Genomic DNA, 20,972 nt, shown 5'->3' on the forward strand with positions numbered 1-20,972 from the left:
AGAGAACTAAAAAAAGGGTAAGAGGAAAATAAAATGGAATAAAAGAATAATCAAGTGATTATAAAAGTAGTTGCAAAAATAAATGTAATTTATGTTTTGATATTTAACAAGTATAATATTCATTAAGAATTTTTACTATAATTATTATATTGAGTAGATTTATTTAAAAACAATATACTGAAAGAAAAAACTTGTTGCAATAATTGTAATATATTCAGATGGATTAATCAAATTAATATGTAGATACCAATTACTCATGTACTTTATACTAAATAAAATATAGAGATTTGTTGAAAAAAATATGAAAAATTATAAGGAAATGAGCAATAATACTTAAGAGAAATAAAATAACACACAAAAATCTAAAAATATGCACAATCGTATTATATGATCGTAATTAAAGTTGCATTTCCACATATGTCTCAGATGTACCTATGTCTTTTAAATAGAATTATTTCAGTTTACGTTATACAGCATTTTCGCTGGATAAAAGTATCCTAAGTACTCTATGGTGTCTTTTGAGATTTTATCCCTAAGAAAATATCCGCCTGGACGCATGTGATGGGAGAAAGCGCGAAAATGTGTCCAAGTGTCATTTATATTCTGAAAGATGTATATAGAGCATATAAGTACAATATATCTACTTCACAGTATCAGTTTTGAAACTTAAACATTTATATTACTGTTGAAATAGTCGACATAAGAAGCTGGTGCTTGGTGACAATCGTGCCCATTGCTATCAGAGGATTGTTTATATCATGAAATTGATCGTACAAGTCACGGTTCGTAGATATCTCAGTATCCAATATTCCATTGTACGCTAGAAACACACCACCCAAGCCTGCAAAAAATTTATCTTTGTATATAGTATATTTATGACTTACTATTTAGCAACAAGTTTGGATAGTACATTTTATTATGTATTCGAATTATTACACATTCTTGTTAATTTGTTCTTAAAAAAAGTCCTTAAAAATAGCCTCTTATTTTAATAAAATTTAGATACATCATGAAATAGAGAAGATAAGAGACGTATCATATGAGATATTTTATAAGCATTTTCTCATGCGGTTGCTGATAGCCGTTTAATGATAATACGAAATCTAATTTATATATGATTTTGTGCGAAAATATAATGTATATAATATATATAAAATCAATATATATATATATATATATATATATATATATATTGTATATACATATATATGTGTGTGTGTGTATAAATGTTAACAATATATAATGTACATAATTAAAATATATAAAATATATATATATATATATATATATATATATATATATATTTAATTAAATAAAATATTTATGACAAAAATTCTTGTCTATTTAACTATTTAAGAACTGTACTTCAATCAATATGTTGTGTAAATTATAAAAAGAAGAATATATTTAAAATGATTTTTTTATAAGTTAATATTTTTAAAAATCTCTTTCTCGACATCAAAGGAAGAATGCGCAATGTATATAATTCACTTTCAAATGCGACTTCAAAATACAATATTACGGCTGAATTTGACATACAAATACTTTTTAATTTTTGTCAAGAAAGAATGTTAATATTTTTAAAAATAATAATATGATTAATTAAATATTCTTTTTAAATGTACAACGTCTTTACCCCAAATCTAAATACATTCCGGCATAAAAATGATATTAAATGTCATAAAACTATTGTTTTAATCATATATCTTTATTTATCTGAAAATTGATATTATTTTCCAAATAAAATCTGTTATATTAAATTCAAAAAGGTGTTTTGTTAAATTGTTAAAAAAAAATTTGTTATTGTGTAAAAACATTTCTAAATATAAAAATATTTTTATAACTCTTTTGACTGTTCCATAACGTATCTAAATATTATTAAATATTTCGAATATAAGGCTTTTAATATTTACAAACAAACAACTAGGAAATTGGCGAATAAGAGCCAACGTGGATGTTGATGCGTCAGTTTCGTAGAAAATAATTTTTTCTTGATGAGTGCACAGGGCACATATTTTTCTTGGTGTATTGGCCGATATTTCTCCCCTACATCTCTTTAGGGAGGTAAAAAGGGATTTCTAAAATTCTTAAAAATAATAATAATAATCTTGGTAAAATACACCAAGAAAAATATGTGCCCTATGCACTCATCAACATCCGCGTTGGCTCTTATTCGTCAATTTCCTAGTTGTTTGTGTCTAAATATTATTAAATTCGAGAAGGAGAATATTTCTTATAAGTAAATAATATACTTTTGCTAATTTTATTACCGATGAATTTTATTTCATCCCCTTTCGAAGGGAACTCTAGAGTTATTGCATGCTTTATCGCCCGAGGAAGGTCAAAACCTATACGCCGTTTAGTGTGTACTTTAAGAACCTTTCCTGGCCTGCCTTCGCTCATGAAGAAATTCCCTGGTGCATTGCACTCGGGATCACAGTCACTTAAAGTTTTGAATTCAGAAAAATGTCCTTTACATTGATCGAAACATAATATGTGACTTAAGTTTTTAACATGCACATTTGGCGAAAATGTCGCGTTCATAATGACCTGCGCAATAATAGTGTTTGTGAGACAGGAGAATAAAGCAATAGTAGAAGATTTGACAAATTATATGAAGTAAAAAATTAAAACTAATGAAAAGTTTAAAATAGATTACAGCAAATAATAAGAATAATCTGAAAGTAAAGCGACAAAGGTTTATAGTCTGTTTTACATTAAAAAATTTAAATGAAATACTTGGCTTTGTTTATTTGGTGCACCGATACTTCCTCCGATACTTCCTCCGATGATGAATGTGTCATTATTGCTGTAATTAAGTTTTTTTATAAGAGCTTTAAAATTGTAGTTTTCCTTTGTTTGCGAATTTGAAGGGATTGAGGTTGAAGGCTGGTCCAATCGATTGTCGATATTTAGAATTGCTTCATTGCCACATAAACCTATAATGTATGTGCGATTAAATGTTTAGTACAAAGAACATTTATAGCATATTTATTACCTGGTGAAGCAAGTATGAAGGGTTCCTGAGTCAAATCAGGACAATCAACCCATTCTACTTCAACCTCATTGTAATGAAATTTTAGTCCATGTTGTAAAGCTATTGTTGTATCAAAATATATATGATAAGTATTAGGCATTAATATGACTTATATATAAATTAAGTTGCGAATGTCATATATGTACTTTCAACAAACCAATCTGCATCAGGTGTAATCAACTCTACCGTATCTATTGAGTTTGCAATAATCTCGTTTGATTGCATAATGCACAACTTGCATAAAGTATTTACCTGTCATTAAATAGTTATATTTAATCAAAAGAGAGTAATTGAAAAACAAGCAAATTACAATAGATTTTAATAGTATTTTATTAATTTTTAATGATATTTTTTTGTGTAGCACCAGATCTAAATACAACAATAAAAATATTATATAAAAAAGTGATAGTACAATATTAATAATATTGTTGGATACATCTAACTTAAATTTAAATGAACTATTGAGGAATCAAGGAAATATCTATATTGAGTTATTCATATTATTTATATTATAAATTATCTCAAAAGTTTTGAAACTATAATTCCGGTTTTCAATAATAAATCGTGAAAGTCGAGTAAATAATTTATTACAGCAATTATTAAAATTTTAGTTTATAAAAATATTTGATTTTTTTTAAATAATATAGTGAGCTATAAATAATATGCTGATAAATAAAAATTTTCCCATTAAATAAAGATAAAACTCTTTGCTTTTTCTGATATATATATAAATGTTTTCCTTTTCCCGAGATATATATATAACACAGTATATATTATTATATTTACTATACTTACTGTACAAATTATACCACTAATTTATAATATTATAATTATAATAATTGCAGTTTGCTTACGTTTTAATTTTTTTAACACAGTCCGAAACACAAGAAAGAGATTTTTTGCACACTGCATGAGTATCAAAAATAACATGTTGTTACAGAAACTTTTAGAGTATATAATAGCGCCACCTTCTACGAAACATAACAAAAAAAAGTAACATAAACAAATAAAGTCATAGTAGTCATAAATTGAAGGTAACACTAAAGGCTAATACTTTTGTGCGATTATAAATAAATAAAGTTTGAATTAACGACCCGATAAAATTTTCTACCGATCCAATTTTGTAAATTTATGTTAAAAGCAAGAGATTTGATTAAAATGTAAATTAGAAAATCCTATAAAAACGGAATCTTTTACAATATTACCTTCCGATAAAGCAAAATCTAAATTTAAGAGAAATAGATGTATTTTGAATATTTTAAAGAAAAATGTTACTAGTATAGATATAAATACGTAAAAAATTAATGGCTATAAATAATTGAAAAAATTTCTGAAATTGACGGTATATTAAAAATATTTTATACAATGCCAATGTTAACACTAAAAATAATTTACTAAATGTAAAAAATAACAACAATTTTTTACTTATAGTAAAATAATAATTATTTAGAAAAGCTTAACGCAAAGTAAATTTATTTAAATTATTTTTTAAAAATAATACCATATAAAAACTTACCATAATATGATTAGAATATTAAAAACTAAGATTATATTAAAAATTTTAAAAAAAGTTATAACTTTGACATACATTGATATATTTATATATTTTTTTTTATTTAATTTATATTGTAATTTCGCTAATTTTGTTTAAAATAGAACAAATCTTGTTAGATTTTTAGAAGATATTTTGTTTTATTACTGCAAAGCTCAATAAGATTTCCATGTCACATTTGTATTATGTAAAATTTGTAAATACGATGTGACTTTTATTTCTGACTTTTATTACTATCGGTTGTGTCGGAAATGACGCATTTGTAAGAAATAATAGAAAACATGATAATAAAATATAAAGACAATATAATAAATAAAAAGTAATTTATATTTAATTTTAAAAAGCTAAAGTAAAACGATTATAATTAATCAATTAAATTTATATATTAAAAGAAAAAAAATAATAAAAATTAAAATTTAGACATCTCACAGCAATATAGTTGTAATTAAAATCAAATAAAAATAAAAATAATATTATAATGTTCAACATTAATCGATATATTATAATCTACGTTCACTGTGGGGTTTTAAAAACGTCGGGCCGTTGATCAATACGATATAATTCTTGTGCCGGACAAAAATATCCTAAGAATTCTATATCATCTTCTGTAACTTCTTCGCAAAAATGTTGATCACTTACACTGTGATGGTAGAAATATTGAGAAGCTTTATTAGTGTTTAAGTACTGGAAAATGTAAAACTCATGTACGAAACTTGTGTGTGATATATATATATATATATATCAATTTTAAAGCTTAAATATTTATATTACTATATCAAGTCCACCAAATTCGAGAAATCCTGGTACGTTAGTTAAGCTGTTAATTATGCTCATTCCTGTTATAGGGCTATCTACCACGCAATAACTATTTGGATTAAAACTCCTTAGATTATAAGAGCCATTATTATAACGTTCCCAAATATATTGGAACAATTTATTGTTCCATACTGCATTTTTTATTGTATATACACCACCTAAAACTATGAAAACAAATACATATAATTTATTTATTTAAAATGTTAAAAGCTTATGTTCTTTTGTATTATTTAAATCAATAATTATCTTATTTGCAATTATTTATTTTAACGAGAAAATATATAAAATTGTCCTTTTCTCTGATTTTAATGAGTTTTATAAAATATATGTAAATAAGCAATATTAGTATATTTTTATAATTATTCTTTTACATATATAGTAATAGTCTTTGATGATTAATTTGATATATTTTATATATGTGATATTTATTTGTATAACAATAATATTATTATATCATTTTTATGAATTCTGCGTCTTACAATTTCCATTTCAATTGTTTCTCTCCCATTTATATCGAATTAAGTTTCTTGTCAAAAAAGATTAACACACTTGAAAATTATCATATTGACAGTTACAAATTGTAACAGCATTGTTTAAAAAAACTATATAAGCTATACTCTGTCAGAAGTTGATAAGTTATTAATGAAAATAATATATGCATATTAAAAAAATATGATATTTTCAAAACGTTTAAATTTAAAAACGTTTAGAATATTGTAAAGTACACTAAACAAAATTAACTGTTAGGGTATCTTACACTGTTTTGTCTAAACATTTTCTATATACTTCATAATTGCGTCAATTTAGTTTAAAATTGAATGAATTGTGTTTGAAATGACTTTGAATGTTTTAATCATTGAAAATGCAACAAGATATTTCTAAAATAAATCATATTTTGCATTTTTAAGTTCTGTAATATGTATGCTCAAACTTTATTAAGAAAAAAATATTCTCATTTTTTCTTTTTTTAAGGAAATATACAGATACAATGTACACGTTGTTTCTTACCGACAAGACGTTCAGCCATTCCAAATGCCTCTTGGAGTGCATTCTGCATCACTTCTATGACTCCTGTTAAATAGTATTCAAGTAGCAAATGTATGTCATTTGACGTTAAAGAGGAACTACATGGATCATCTATGTTAAAGGTTAATATATCTAATTTAAGATATATGAATTTGTTAACGTGCAAAGCGTATTAAACCTTTTAAAATATAAAATTAATTATAAAGTATAACATTAAGATTTGCCCTGTAGAATACAATTTAATTTCAAAATCGTAAATATTATTTTATATATCAAATTAACTTTTTATAGTAATTATACTATGAAAATGTTATAATGACTGTTGACAGAAATTCATGAAAATAAAAATTTTAATTTTAGAGTGCAAATCCTTACTTTAATTCATAAATTCATTATTAATTTTATATTTCAGAAAGTTAAAAATGCTTTGCGAAATATCAAATTTATGAATATCAAAGTATATTAAATTTATTAATTTTTGATAACATAGATAATCCATAAAGTTTCTTCTTAAAATGATGTTATTAGATATCAAAATAACATGTATTTGCTACCTAACTGAGCAAACCTGGGCGAACGTTTCTTAACATACACTAGTAGAACCATCCTAGATAAACCATCGCAAAGAAAGAAATTTCTTTTTCTTTTTAAAAAAAAAGTAAAAAAAAAACGTTATTAAACGTTATTTATTTAACCAGGAAACTGCGGAAAATATTTTAGAAATGATAATAATGGTTTTTAAAACGTCTATCAAAATAGCTGTGTTTAAGCGGTTTAATGAGAGAAGAATATAATTGTGAAATAAACATTTTCATGTATTAATTTAATGAATTTTACATCACAAAATTGTATAGAAATGCCATACATACAGGCATGTCCTATTTTTATTTACTCACTTTCCCCTAAAAAACTTTTTAATTTTTTATTGCAGAAAAAAATGTGTCAAACAAAAGTTTATATCTTTTCAAGCAAGATAAGATAGTGCCCCAGATTTGACTTTGCATAATCGTTTCAAAATCATTTTCAACTTTTTAAATAGACTCTTTTAAATAGACTTTTTAAATAAACATATTAATAAGTATTAATAATTCTTTTAGTAATAAAAAATATGATATTCGATATCTTTTGATAACGATAAGATTTACTGGAAATTTATTTTTAATAACTTATAAAAATGTTATCAGCGTATTGATAAATGAGTGTATAATGTGCCTAAACGAATAATACTATCGATGTATATTATGCAATCTACACTTACTGCACAGATATGTCACGTAGCGAACGATGTATAACAGCAAGTTACTGAATCTACAATAATCACGATTGAAAATATAATTTTTCTTTTATTTTGCAAACGTCAATGACACAAAATATTCTGACCAAAATATTTTTCCGAGACAAAACAAAAAGAACAAAGAGATAAATAAATATAAGAAAAATCACTCAATAAACAAAAGTTAATATTTTATTGTGTGAGATAATAATAAGGTTGAGTTTAAGAATTAATCTTTCTCATTAATCTTTCAAATTTTATAAAGATTCACATGATTCAGTTTTAATATAAAAGAAATTTTTGTAAATGTTTAGAATAAGGGCGGCGGATTTTAATGTCCTTGTTGTTAAGGACATTATTGTGAGTGTTTGTCAAAAAGTTTTAAAATTTTTTTAAATTTATCAATTTTAATAATTTGAAAATATATACGGCTTCAATAATAATGTTTTGGTAGAGTTTACAAAATTAATTAATATAGATTAATTAATTAATAAATTGTTTTGAGTTGGCATCTTATGTGTAAAAATATTATTAATTATTAAATATTACTTAAATTAGAATTGTAACAAAATTAAAATTATTTTTATTTATGTTGGTTAAACTATAAATTAAAATTTTTTTATCATGTTTATCAATTTTAATCAACATAAATATAAACTATTATAATTTTATTATGATTTAATGTAGATTTAAAACAATTTATATATTAATTAATCTAATTTATTAATTTCGTAATCTCTCTTAAAACATTATTATATTAACTTAATGTACAATATTATCAACGAAACTTTAAGACGTTCTCAAGTGCAATAATATTCTTCAATGTAAACCGTATTAAAAATATTTTTGACATAACCAGTTACATTAATGCAAGTGTGTGTAAGCAATGATTATTCTTCGTTTTTAGAAACTTAAAATTTGCTATAAAAATAATTGTCAAAATAATACTGCGAATAATTTATGCATATTGTCTCTATTGCTTGCTAAATCAGAAATGACAAATCAAGCAAATATTATATTAATATAATATAATTAATAATTATATTAATATAATTAATAATTTGACAATAAAATAAAAAAAAAAAAGAAAATAATTTTACATGCATAAATGCATATGTTTACAATAAATTTTACAAGACATTTGTAAAAGTAGAAAAATAAATTATACCATTGTGTAGAATGGCATTTTAAATATTTTGTAATAAAAATTTACTCTTAAGATATATATACTTAAAAGATTATTTCAAATACAATACAATATACTAATATAATACAATAATTATAATATATGATATCTGGCTACAGTTTTCTAACAATCTAAACTATTTGCATATTTTATTAATCAGTAACTCGTTTTAATTAGTAATGTCAAAAGAGGAAATTAATCTAATGATTATGATGTAATGTTTACAATTGTATTTACCAGATTTTATGTTGTACAACATCATTATGAGTTAATGCAATTTAAAACTTTATTCTTATATAAAAAAGATTTTTATGTTTTATTTAGTTCATATTTTTCTGTTGGTAATTCATTAATACGAAAAAAAAATTTTAAAAACTTTATTTGCAATATAACTCTAAAGAAAACATTTTAAACTATTTATTATGAGTAAAATTATTAAAAATTTGTCCGAAAAAAAAAAAAGCTTAACAACTCTCATTTATAATAAACATAATGGTCATTTATACATGTATAAGTAATTTTCTAAAATTGTAGGATAAATATATATATATATATATTACCTATCATGAAAATATTTTTGCAATACATTTAATTGATAATATATATGTTAATAATATAGTTATAAAAAAACGATAAGAAATTAAATTAACTTAAAAAAATAAAAATTAAAATACAAATACAAAAGAAAAAATATACGTATATTAAGAAAATTAAAATAAAATAAATTTAATGCGCACACATGTAAAAACATTAGAAATATAAATAAGAAAAGTATAAATATAAGCAATGTCGTTGTAATTAAAATCAAGCATAAATGAATATAACATTTTAGTACTCAACATCAATTAACATGAGTTGTGTTCAACAGACGGTTCATCAACACGATATAATTCTCTTGCGGGATTAAAGTACCCTATAATTTCCATGTCATTCCCTGTAAAAGGATTATTTTCAGGATAATGGAGTCCATTTGCATTATGATGAGAAAAACAGTGTGTAGTTTCAAAAATGTTTGATCTCTGGAAAATGTAAAGCTCATGTATGAAACTCATGTATGATGTATATATCTTATCTTTAAGTTTAACATTTATATTACTGTTGCAGATTGTGATGAAATTCTCGTGTTGCTGTTAAATGTGCTCATTATTACTTCAGGTTCATTTACTGTACAATAATTCATTGAGTAATTCCCGTATTCCTCCCAGCAATTTGGAGTTAAGGTATGAGTCCATAGTGCATTTCTCACTATATATACGCCACCCAAAGCTATGAAAATAAATATATACAGTTTATTTAAAATATTAAGCTTATATTTATATCTAATTATATTATTTAAACTAATATTAAGTTATCTTGTTTATATTTATTTTAATAACAAAATATATAAAAGTGTAATCTTTTCGTGCGCGTGATTTTGATGAACATATGTGTATATGTTTCGTAAAACATGTAAATAACCAACTAGAATATTTTCATATTTTTTTTTGCACATTTAGTGGCAGACAATCTTTAAAAAGTTAACTTGATATTAATTTTATTTCATTTTATTTCTCTGCGATTATATCGAATTACGTTTCCTGTCAAGAAGGATCAACACACTTGAAAATTGAAATATTGTTAGTTATGAATATTGTTAGTTATAAACTTGTTGAAAAAAAAACTATGCAATCTAATATATCCCGTGAAAATTTTGATGTTTTAATGAAGATAATAATAATAAATATTAATGCGCCCACGAAAAATATTTTGGAGAAGATTAAATGAGAGAGTATAAAGTGAACAATATCAACTATTATCTTACACCGTTGTTTAAACATTTTTTTATATAGTTCATAATTGCGTTAATTTTATTTAAAGTAGGACGAATCTTGTTAGACTCGAAAAGTATTTTAATTGTTAAAAGCGCGAAGAAATAATTCTAATAATTCATATACTTTGCGATTTCAACTATTTTACAATACGTATATATAGCCAAATCTCATTAAAGAAGAAAAACATTTTTCTTTTTAAGTAAATATATATTACACTGTATATACATATATTATTTCTTACCAACATGCTTTCCATAGTTTCCACTAAATCTTTCTTTAAGTATATCCTGCATTGACAGTATAAATCCTATTAAACAATATCAAAGATAACAAACGATGCACGTCATTTAACGTTAAAATGATGTTATTGAATATTATAAAATCACATGTATGATACCTGAAAGACAATTAAATCTCGAAGAATGGCCTTTAACACGTACTTGCAGAACGCGCCCAGTTAAACCTTCGCAAAGAAAGAAAGTTCCATGTACATTGCATTTAGGCTCAATATTATTTAACATTTCTACGTCACATTTGAATTGTTTTAAGTTCATAAATGTAATACGACTTTTGTTTCTGATGTGCATTATTCTGTGAGTTACTGCCGCAAATGTCGCGTTCATAACCAGCTGAAAAGCAAGTGAAGTAAAACATAAAGACTAAGTAATAAAATGATACTTAATTAATAAGAAAAGCAAAAGTAGAACGATTAATTAATTATCAATTAATATTAATATTAAATAATTAATCAATTAAAATATTAAGAGAAATAATAATAATTTAAAATGAAGAAACAGTTTTAATGACATATATTTTATTTTATACTATAATATGTAATCAACTATAATACATACTTCGCCTAATTTTGCATTTGATGGACGTTGAATAAAACCATTACCAAAAATGTAAGAAAGATTATAGCTACGACCGATGGCTGTTAAAATCTCTCTGATGATGTATATTTTATCTAGTCTCGGATTTGGTTCCAAGTATGTCCTATCACCGACTTCTATAATTGCCGCTTTGCCACATATTCCTGCAAATATTGACGCTTTAAGAAAAATTTCAAAAATTAAAAATGTTTACAATAAGATCTCTTACCTGTCGCGGCAAGATTGAATGGTGCCTGAGATAGATTAGGACAAGTGACCCATCTAACATTAGCGTGCGTAAAACTTCGTCTCAATCCATTTTCTAAAACTGTTATTACTTATTTGTGTTAAACATTTTATTTTATTTTAATTGTATTTTAGAATAAAGTTACGAGTACGTTTGTTATACATTTACCCGTAGCGAGTACGTTTTCATCGGGGTAATACAAGTTTATTTGTTGAATTGCATGTCTTGTGTTGTAAATATTTGCAACGGTGTCTGACTGCATAATGCACAACTTACATAATTCATGTAATTATTAAAGAATTAGCAGCCAATCGAAAAAAGACAAAATGATATATATTATAATACAATATTGGTAATATAGTACCACATACAAAATACATTACAAAGCAAAAGAAACTGCACACGAAATTGTTATAGAAAAACATTAATAATAATAATAATAATAATGCTGTAATATATACCTATAATAATCTTTGCAACATATTTATAATATCTTAAATTTTTTGAAACTTTAAAAATAAAGGAATATAATAGAATATAATGTTCTATAATTTGTTTGATAAGGAATAATAATTTTATATTAATTTTAAAATTTTTAATATGTTAATTATGTTTTAAAAAAATTATGAATATTGATTATATTATTATTTTCTCTCTTTATAATTTACTATGTTATAGCTCCAATTCATTTAGATAATGATAAATTGGGTATTATTAAACTGTTAAATTACAATTTGAAAAAAATAAAAAGACTTTACTAAAATTTTTATAGATGGTATTTATGTTTCACGAAAACAAATTTTTCTCTTGATAGTGTTATAAATAACACGTGCTCTTGTAAAAAAAAAGTGAATACATCAAAGCATAAAAAAAACAATGCAAACACAATAGAAATTACTTGGCATTTATTTTTAGAAACTGATAAAAAATAACTCACCCGCGCGCAAAGGAAAGAATGTATAATATGCTTAAATAAATACTATATTATGCATACATTGATGTATATTATGTAATCTATACTTACTTACTGTACAGATGTCACAAAGCGAACGAGATATAATAATAATTTACTTAAACTTTGATAAGCGTAATCGAAAATATGGTTAGATTCTTCTTGGATTATGTGAATATAACACAAAATATTTTAGTAAGAACAAGATGTTATATATAATGGGTAGAAACAACAAATACAAGAGCAGTCATTACTCAACATAGCAAGTCAATATTATTGTGTGAGATCGTAAAACTTGAGTTTTAGCAAAATAATCTTAGCAAAATTTGATACAGATTCACATGTTTTTATGTGAATTTTCACATGTGTCTTTTAATATAAAAAAAAAATTGGAAAAATTATCAATTTTATTCCACAAAAATAAAAATAATTTTAATTTTGTCCCAAAGCAATTCCAAATTAAAGAATATTTATACATAAGATGAAGATCAAAATAATTTACACGTTAATTAATCTAATATCTTAATTTTTTAAATTAAAATATTTAAGACACTCTTTAATGTAATATTCTTTAATATGTATACATCACTATGATAGATGATTATTAAAATACGAAAAATAACGCAATGAATAATTCTATTTTATTATTATTATGTTGTCATTTCTCTTTAGTTTATTGTAATTATATTATTACATTGTATTCTTTCCTTGATTAATTTTTTATATACTTGTTAAGTAAACAAGAATTATAATGTATTTTATACTAACAGAACATCATATATTAAATATGTGTCAAAATTTAAGATAATTGTAAAAATATACATTTACTAATTAAGAAATATATTCAAATTGATGTAAGAATAAATTAGCTGCTTAAAAAAGATTTTAAAAAACATGAAAAAATGCATGCATATTTAAAAAAATAAATATAACACAGCTAGAAATATAACAAAGCAACATATTTCTAAACATATTGCTTACAATGTAAAAATGTGTAATGTTGTGTTCAGAGGTCAATTTATTTACATAAATTTACATTACGTGTATGTGCATAAATAAATCTGAGATCTGATTATCTTTTCTTTTTTTATTTAATTTTGATTTAATTAAATTTTTTATTTAATTTTCTTTGTTTCTTTGAAAACGTAATTATTTACAGATTTTCTTACTGTAATTATTATGCAACTGTATTGGAAAAAATAATATAGAACATTATTTACATATTTTCAATAATTTAACAAAAACCTTTTTGTTTCTATCTTATCAATATATGTGTATTACGCAAAATATATAATATATATATTATCTATATTATACATATATAATAAAATAAACATTATATCTGATATCACATATATCGACGAAAATATGCTTCATACTTGCTACACCGATATACCATGCAAAAAATGTACATAATTACAACTTACAAACTACACTTTAAATTATCTTGCAACATATACAATCAAGAGGATGTTCCTTAATTACATTATTCCTTAATTAATTATTATAGTGTTTGATGTTCAGTTGTACACTAGCACACGCTTCTAGGATGTTCCTTAATTAAAGTACACTGGTGCGCAAGCTCAAAAACATAAGCAAAAAGCAGCGTAAACATAAATACAGAACCGTTATAATTTGATAATATCGAGTCAATCATTGTTAAATATTATAAGTCAAATTGAATCGAATTCACAAAATGATATATCACGAAATGAATGCTGTACTAATTTTACTTGTTAATTTTTTTAATATTAATATTATATTTTATTCTACTAATCTTCAAAGTTATTTTTATATTTTTTAATATAAAAATAACTTTGAAGATTAGTAAAATAAAATGTATTCGCGAAAAGATTTCAAAATGATAAACTAAAAACTTTTTACGACAATGACAATCATCTTGCGAAATTAAAAATGGTTTATTACCAGTTGATAATCGTTTTCCGGTTTTGTATTTATGCAAACAAGATTCATATTTCTCTATAAATAGCAATTATAGGAATCTCAAAATTTAGAAATTATTGACGTATTCTATGTTGTTTGATAGTAAAGGATCATACCAATTTATTAATAAAGCAGAATACTTGAAAAATCATGAATATTTACAAATATGAATATTAAATATTTTATTTTTCCTTTTTTGACCAATTTATTTTATATATATACGCTTCAAACGAAAAATTATTGCTTCTAAAATATTTAAAAAAATCTAATAACAAATATAAAATACAAGACTTTCATTGATAACTATAAAAATGTGTAATTAATTAAATATAAATAATTATTTTAGTGTAACTCCTTTAATTACTTGAAAAGATTTTATTTAGTATAATATGTACAAATTATATAATAATATATCATATTTTCTCTATAATTAATTAAGGCAATTTGGTTTCTGCATAAAATTCAATCAGCTGCGACAATTTAACGTGTGATTAGTCTTTTCCAAATTGTACTTTATTAAGAGGTTGATCGACGCGATAAAGCGTAGCTGCCACGTTGAAGTAGCCTTCGTACTCAATAGTATCTGGCGTCGTATCAATGTGATAATGTCCACCCAAATCATTCTCATAGGAGGCACTATGGAAATGTTGAACCCTAAGATCTAAATCCTGAAAAAAAATAGTTTTATTTTATTGTAGAATAAAATAAAAATGCGTATAAAAAAAATTATTTAATATAAATTTTTAAATCATTATTTCGAGTGCAAAGTTTACATATATTAATTATTTTATTTTTAAATGTATTTTCAAAACATACATAAATATTTAAGATTTTAAAGTCATACAAATCCTGTACTTATATATATATATTTTCTTTTGATACAGTAAAACTTACTGTCTCAGTGCTAACAAATGTGCCAACAGCTACCAAAGGAGTTTCCATGTCGTAGAACCGTAACCAGTTGTTAAGGTCGGCTTCAGTATTTAACGGAGTCTTCGAAAAATCTGGCATAATGTGCTGCTTCACTTTCCCATTCTTCATCTCGAACATACCACCCAAACCTAAGTTTATAGATATTTGACAATCGTTTGAGAGTGCTCATGCTATAATTAAACTGTAGATTAAAGTGACATAGGTAATTTGTGATGGACCTACCAACAAGCTTATCTTTATAATGATTCGCCAATGCTTTCTGCATGCACGATATGAAATCTAGCTTTCCAGTACGCTTTTTAGCACGTACTCTTATGACTTTTCCTGGGTTGCCTTCGCACGCGTATAGATTAGCCAATATTGCAAAAGTTGTTTCATCCTCATTGGCAAGTACTCGCTCAAGTTGGCATTCTCCATTGGACTTATTTACAAATGCATAATGTGTTCCATTCCTTACTCCATTATCTTTTGGGCTTACTTTATTATTTACGTTTACATTTACCTTCATAATTAGCTGAAATAGATATTTTGTAATGTTTTTTGCTAGTTCTCAAGTAACAGATATTACTAATTTTAAATTAGTTAATTTACTCGTAATACATACTTCGCAATTAGAACCTGTATGTGGCCATGGTCCAGCTCCTGCGCCAATGACAAGTGAATTATGATTGTAATTTAAATGACGTAATATCTGTTTAATATCATAAAATTTGTCTCTCTGGGTAGTCGGTAGAAGATATGCTGGTCCACCAACCTCCAAAATAATTGGACTACCACACAAACCTGAAGAAGAATAAGCTCTTAATTCTATGACATAAGTGTCAGAGATGAATTTCTAGTTGCTTGTATTCTTTTTTTTCTAATACCTTCTCGATAAAAGAGATAGGGCCGTTCATCTAACTTAGGACAATCAGCTATCTCGATACTGACTTCCGCAAAATTTGTAGTCAATCCTCCTGCTAGGACTATTGTTACACAATACAATAAAGATTACATTATTTCTAGTAACAATTTCTTATCACAAAATTTCTAGAGTGTCATAATTACCATTTATTAACTCATCGAGAGGAGGTTGATGCAATGGTCTTGTTGTAATGTTTAATTTGGATGGATCCAGAGGTTCTTTACTCATATCCATTTTGAAAAGCAGCAGACTAATGATAGACAATTATAAGACTGATTTGGCTCAGTGAATTGTACTGCAAAGAATTGTGTGAAACTATATATATATATATATATATATATATACATACGTTGTCAGTTACTGATAGTCTTATCTAATCACAAGATTTTTTTCAGAATGCACTGGTAATATTTCTCATTTTTGTGAAACAGAATTGTATATTATTACATACTTTCTAAGTATACGATATATCATATTTAATATCATAAGATATAAGAAATATTGTTTGGAAAAGCCATTGTAAGACTAATGTAGGTATATAAATATATTTAATAAATAGCAAACATTTTCGAATAAACAAAATTGTATCACAATTCACTAATTAAAAAAAAAATTATTTATAGCAAGTCCGTGTAAAGATTATACGATACTAAGAGGTATAAAAATAATGTAAAATATAAAATATTGTATTGAATCATATATTACATATTATTATGCAATAGTGTTATCAAGAGAATGATTATCAAGAAATAATGTTTGTCATGGAAAAGTTTACAAAATATCTTATCGAATAATATATTTTCTCGTACATAACATGTTATATAATATATACTGTGTTCTGTGATACAAACTATCATTACTGACAATATTAAAAATTCATAATATATATTGTACGTACACATATAAAAAATAATATTCAAACAGGTGTTTTATTGACAGATGTCCTAAAATTCTGCAGAAACACAATTTCTTTATTCCTTTCGTAGCAGTAAAGCTTAACAATTTTAATCATATCCGTATTGTAAGTATGAAAATACGATACCATTAAAATCTATCAAAATTAGCACAAAGTTATTTTTTGTTTATCGTTATCGTACAGCGCACATGACTGCAAATAGAAATCTGACATTAAGTGCAGCCATTTCTGACCATCACGGATCCCGGTCTTTTTCTTTGTTTAATACCGCTATCTACATGGATTTTAGTGGAATTACGTAATCAAACTTCTATACAACACTGTCGATAAAATCACTGTTTAGATATACATATATATCCATACTACGTTCACAAGTTGTAAATCAGATTTAATTTCTGCATTTAATTAAATTATATATTTTATTAAATGCGCGTGAGTCTTCTTTTAATGTAATATATATATTCATTTACATCAAGATATATATCGAAATATTTTTATGTAAAGGGATAATAGAAATCGCTCGCATACATATATGTATGTGTCCTGTCATTTTTTCATTCACGTGCGAATGCAGTCATGTGTGTATGCACTCGAAACGATGTGTATGTAAATGCCGGCGTGTATTTATAGGTCGAGATACGAGTGGCCATAATAAATGGTATTAAAAGATTGTGTGTGTGTTGTGTGTGTGCGTGTATGTGTACACATTAGACGTATATATTTGCTCCTAACAAGTCTAACTGTACGTCTGCGCGTACATCTTGACGCAACATTGTTCATCTCTCAACGTTATCGATATCGCACGTGTAACACGCTGTATTCAATGGACCGTTCCATTTCCTTACCAAATTCAGAGGTGCGATAATGTGTGTGTACATACGTGTGCAAGAAATTTAGAAGATTTTCTTACAAGAATTTCCCTTCTTCGTGTAGCTGTGCAAGTTGAAATTTAAAACAGGTAATCATAAATAATATTATTTTATATACACTTTACACTGATCAAAATAAAAAAAATAGGAGTAAAAGAATAATAAATGTTAAAAATAATTATATCTTTTTGCCGAGAGAATGAAAAGGTAAAAGATAAATTTTAAATCCACTTTTAGACTAATTAGTGATGAAAAAAACCAAGGCAGAATTTTATATATAATTTTATATGTCACATTTGTATGTGTATCCTCTGATAGTGAATTTTGTACATGTGCGTTTTATTTTTTTTTATATTATACGATATTTAGAATTATAAATAAAACTTCCTGATAATTTACACGTCATGCACACAACGCAGATTTTCAATAGTATAAATCTTTTTAATCAAATTATAATTGCGTTGAAATAAAGTTCACCTGAAAAATTGGACAAAGAATATAATATTTATGAGAATCATTTAGCTACTTGATATTTATTTCGCCAAAAGTTCTCTTCTTTCAACCGTTTGTAATTCAAAAATTAATTCAATTGTCATATTCTTTTGATTTTTGAAACAGCATTACATTAAATCATAATGCTTGAAACGAGAAATATAATTTTTTTTTTTTTATGCAAGATATATCGATATAAAATAATTTCTTTTCGTATATCATCATCTGCATTATAAATTAAAAAATATCATAGAATATTTCTTTTCGGTTCGCAGATTAATATTCTAAATAGTTATAAATAAATCGATATAAAATCGTTATAAAATTCATTCTCGCCAGAAATGTACAGCATAGATCGATTAAATTATACATGCATTTATTGATGAAAGATAAAAAAGAAAAAAAGGTCGATATACATCCCATACAGCACGAATCTTTCAGTTATATTGCAGCAATGTTGCAAAAATATTGTATGTTGCTACAATATTTTTTCAACATTGCTGCAATATAACTGAAAGATTCGTGCTGTATGGGATGTATTTTATGGAATGCGAGCGAGACAGTATGTACGAAGAGAATTAAGTTCTTTCGAAGTCATATAATTTCTCGCCTCTGACATTGTAATATTCTATATAATTGCAACGAAATTGCTAGAAAATGAAACAGGAATTTAACAAATAAATCATGCTCAAATTCATCGGGAAATCGTCTGAGAGATTGTATTATACGCAGGCATTCTTTACGTCACTTTCGAGAACCGTCGAAACTGCCGCGAATACATGTACAACCGTAAAATTAATGCGCAGAATTAAACGTTTACAAGCCAATATCTGCACGCAATCGGACCTCAGGGAGGTTCACGTCGTGGCGCCGCTCTCGGGGTTGCGGACGCGCGCGCCGAAGGGGGTCTCACCCCGAAGGGGAGGGACGGATCTGTTGCCGCGTGTTGGCGTTCAGTATGCGGTCGCGCATTCCACGCGGGAACACCTGTTTGCTCCGGCGGTGACAGCTGCATCGGCTCGCATGCTACGCGGTCGCGCTCGGTTCGCGAGGAATAGAGAGAGAGAAAGAACGAACGATAGGAGAGATCTAACTTCTTCGATCTCAAAGAAAAAGCACTTGACGCAATCCAAGTAAATAGTTTCAGTAAATGAAGCACTCGTTTTAGAAAGGGCTACATTCGAAAAAAAAATAAATAAAGGAAAGGAAAATGAGTTGTTTTTTCTCCTTAATGTAAACACACGTTGTTGTTGAAAGGTATCTATTTCAGCCGTTGACGCAGAGGACACCGTAGGAGCAGCGATAAAATAAGATGGTAATAGATTGCGTATATATATGCAATATCCTATTAACGCTACTCTATATAAGGATTTTGGAATCGTATCTCCTTTCTGAAACGATTGATTCATAAATATATTTTATTTTATTTATTTTTTTTTAGCAATCCACATATATTTGCAAAATTTCGTATAGTATCAAATTGGTAATTAAGTCCATTAATTTATTTAATAAATTTCACGGTGTAATATTTGTACAACAGTAATACGAGTTGATTAATTCTATTTTAGAAAAATAATAAAATAATGAAATATAACCGAGCATTATAATTGTAATTGTAATTGACAAAATTATGTTTTTGCCAAATTCTCTCGTAAAATTTTCGAAACGATTAAAATTCATTATTATATTAATGATGTTGAAAAGTACAAACAAAGTTACGAATATTAATCTATTTATTGATATCAAATGTTTTTGTAAAAAATTAATAAATATTCGCGGTATATATATTCAAATTTCCTTACTAAAAGGTTAGATAAGTGATAGGTCATATAAGTCCTTTCTTTGAAAAAAATCAAGTTTTCTGACTCAAGTGCTTTCTCTCTGGGGCCAGAGATACAGAATAGGAAAAGGAGGAGAGATACAGGTAGAAGTGGGCGATAAAGAGAAAGATAAACAGAAAGAGGACAAAGTACTCGAGACTTCGACCACGTGCCCCTCGTTCTTCTCGATTGTACACGCGTAAGAGCAATTTTCTCTATTAAGATGTGCGCGAGACGCTCCTTCTAACGTGCCTCCTTATATCGTGGAGACTGGCCTCGGCGAAAGTGCCCCTTCTTTCCCTTTTGGATGTCCCCCTTGCAC

General features: G+C 25.7%; 5 protein-coding genes across 22 annotated transcripts in view; 1 reads left to right on the top strand and 4 right to left on the bottom strand.

Moving 5' to 3' along the window:
• Nucleotides 1-139: 139 nt before the first annotated feature.
• Nucleotides 140-4,020, bottom strand: LOC140666290 (ester hydrolase C11orf54 homolog). 2 transcript variants are annotated; one of them, XM_072893310.1, is made up of 7 exons: nt 3,833-3,975; nt 3,184-3,289; nt 2,999-3,097; nt 2,740-2,939; nt 2,271-2,550; nt 684-841; nt 140-603 (listed from the first exon to the last, which is right to left on the bottom strand). In XM_072893310.1, the coding sequence occupies exons 2-7, from the start codon at nt 3,260-3,262 to the stop codon at nt 457-459; spliced, it is 963 nt and encodes a 320-aa protein (XP_072749411.1). In that variant the 5' UTR covers nt 3,263-3,289; nt 3,833-3,975; the 3' UTR covers nt 140-456. The 2 variants fall into 2 exon arrangements, with proteins under 2 accessions (XP_072749411.1, XP_072749410.1); XM_072893309.1 differs by having other exon boundaries at nt 142-603; nt 3,892-4,020.
• Nucleotides 4,021-5,102: 1,082 nt separating this feature from the next.
• Nucleotides 5,103-7,068, bottom strand: LOC140665892 (ester hydrolase C11orf54 homolog). Its single transcript, XM_072892476.1, has 4 exons — nt 6,986-7,068; nt 6,414-6,476; nt 5,361-5,569; nt 5,103-5,273 (listed from the first exon to the last, which is right to left on the bottom strand). Exons 1-4 carry the CDS (start codon nt 7,035-7,037, stop codon nt 5,103-5,105), a joined length of 495 nt encoding a protein of 164 aa, XP_072748577.1. The 5' UTR covers nt 7,038-7,068.
• Nucleotides 7,069-9,566: 2,498 nt separating this feature from the next.
• LOC140666067 (ester hydrolase C11orf54 homolog) lies at nt 9,567-14,542 on the bottom strand. Of its 13 annotated transcripts, XM_072892809.1 has the most exons (9): nt 14,200-14,538; nt 12,845-12,933; nt 11,983-12,091; nt 11,803-11,901; nt 11,556-11,737; nt 11,099-11,330; nt 10,943-11,008; nt 9,987-10,156; nt 9,568-9,909 (listed from the first exon to the last, which is right to left on the bottom strand). In XM_072892809.1, the coding sequence occupies exons 3-9, from the start codon at nt 12,080-12,082 to the stop codon at nt 9,736-9,738; spliced, it is 1,023 nt and encodes a 340-aa protein (XP_072748910.1). In that variant the 5' UTR covers nt 12,083-12,091; nt 12,845-12,933; nt 14,200-14,538; the 3' UTR covers nt 9,568-9,735. The 13 variants fall into 13 exon arrangements, with proteins under 13 accessions (XP_072748917.1, XP_072748911.1, XP_072748912.1 ...); XM_072892816.1 differs by lacking the exon at nt 12,845-12,933 and having other exon boundaries at nt 9,567-9,909; nt 11,983-12,044; nt 14,200-14,542; XM_072892810.1 differs by lacking the exon at nt 12,845-12,933 and having other exon boundaries at nt 9,567-9,909; nt 14,258-14,541.
• Nucleotides 14,543-15,071: 529 nt separating this feature from the next.
• Nucleotides 15,072-17,649, bottom strand: LOC140666068 (ester hydrolase C11orf54 homolog). Its single transcript, XM_072892821.1, has 7 exons — nt 17,452-17,649; nt 16,697-16,848; nt 16,516-16,614; nt 16,254-16,432; nt 15,872-16,163; nt 15,611-15,777; nt 15,072-15,384 (listed from the first exon to the last, which is right to left on the bottom strand). The coding sequence occupies exons 2-7, from the start codon at nt 16,785-16,787 to the stop codon at nt 15,208-15,210; spliced, it is 1,005 nt and encodes a 334-aa protein (XP_072748922.1). The 5' UTR covers nt 16,788-16,848; nt 17,452-17,649; the 3' UTR covers nt 15,072-15,207.
• Nucleotides 17,650-18,234: 585 nt separating this feature from the next.
• Nucleotides 18,235-20,972, top strand: part of LOC140666295 (uncharacterized) — a 38,254-nt gene continuing 35,516 nt past the window's right edge. Inside the window, exons 1-3 of one of the 5 annotated variants that reach the window (XM_072893317.1) lie at nt 19,839-19,963; nt 20,088-20,145; nt 20,722-20,849. In XM_072893317.1, the coding sequence (XP_072749418.1) occupies nt 20,143-20,145; nt 20,722-20,849 (131 nt within the window). In that variant the 5' untranslated portion in view covers nt 19,839-19,963; nt 20,088-20,142. Of the gene's footprint in view, nt 18,428-19,744; nt 20,146-20,687; nt 20,850-20,972 lie in introns of those variants that run through there. The other 4 variants (XM_072893314.1, XM_072893316.1, XM_072893315.1 and 1 more) reach the window with 4 other exon arrangements.

This window comes from Anoplolepis gracilipes, chromosome 5 (genome assembly GCF_047496725.1).
Source record: "Anoplolepis gracilipes chromosome 5, ASM4749672v1, whole genome shotgun sequence".
Classification (NCBI taxonomy): domain Eukaryota; kingdom Metazoa; phylum Arthropoda; class Insecta; order Hymenoptera; family Formicidae; genus Anoplolepis; species Anoplolepis gracilipes.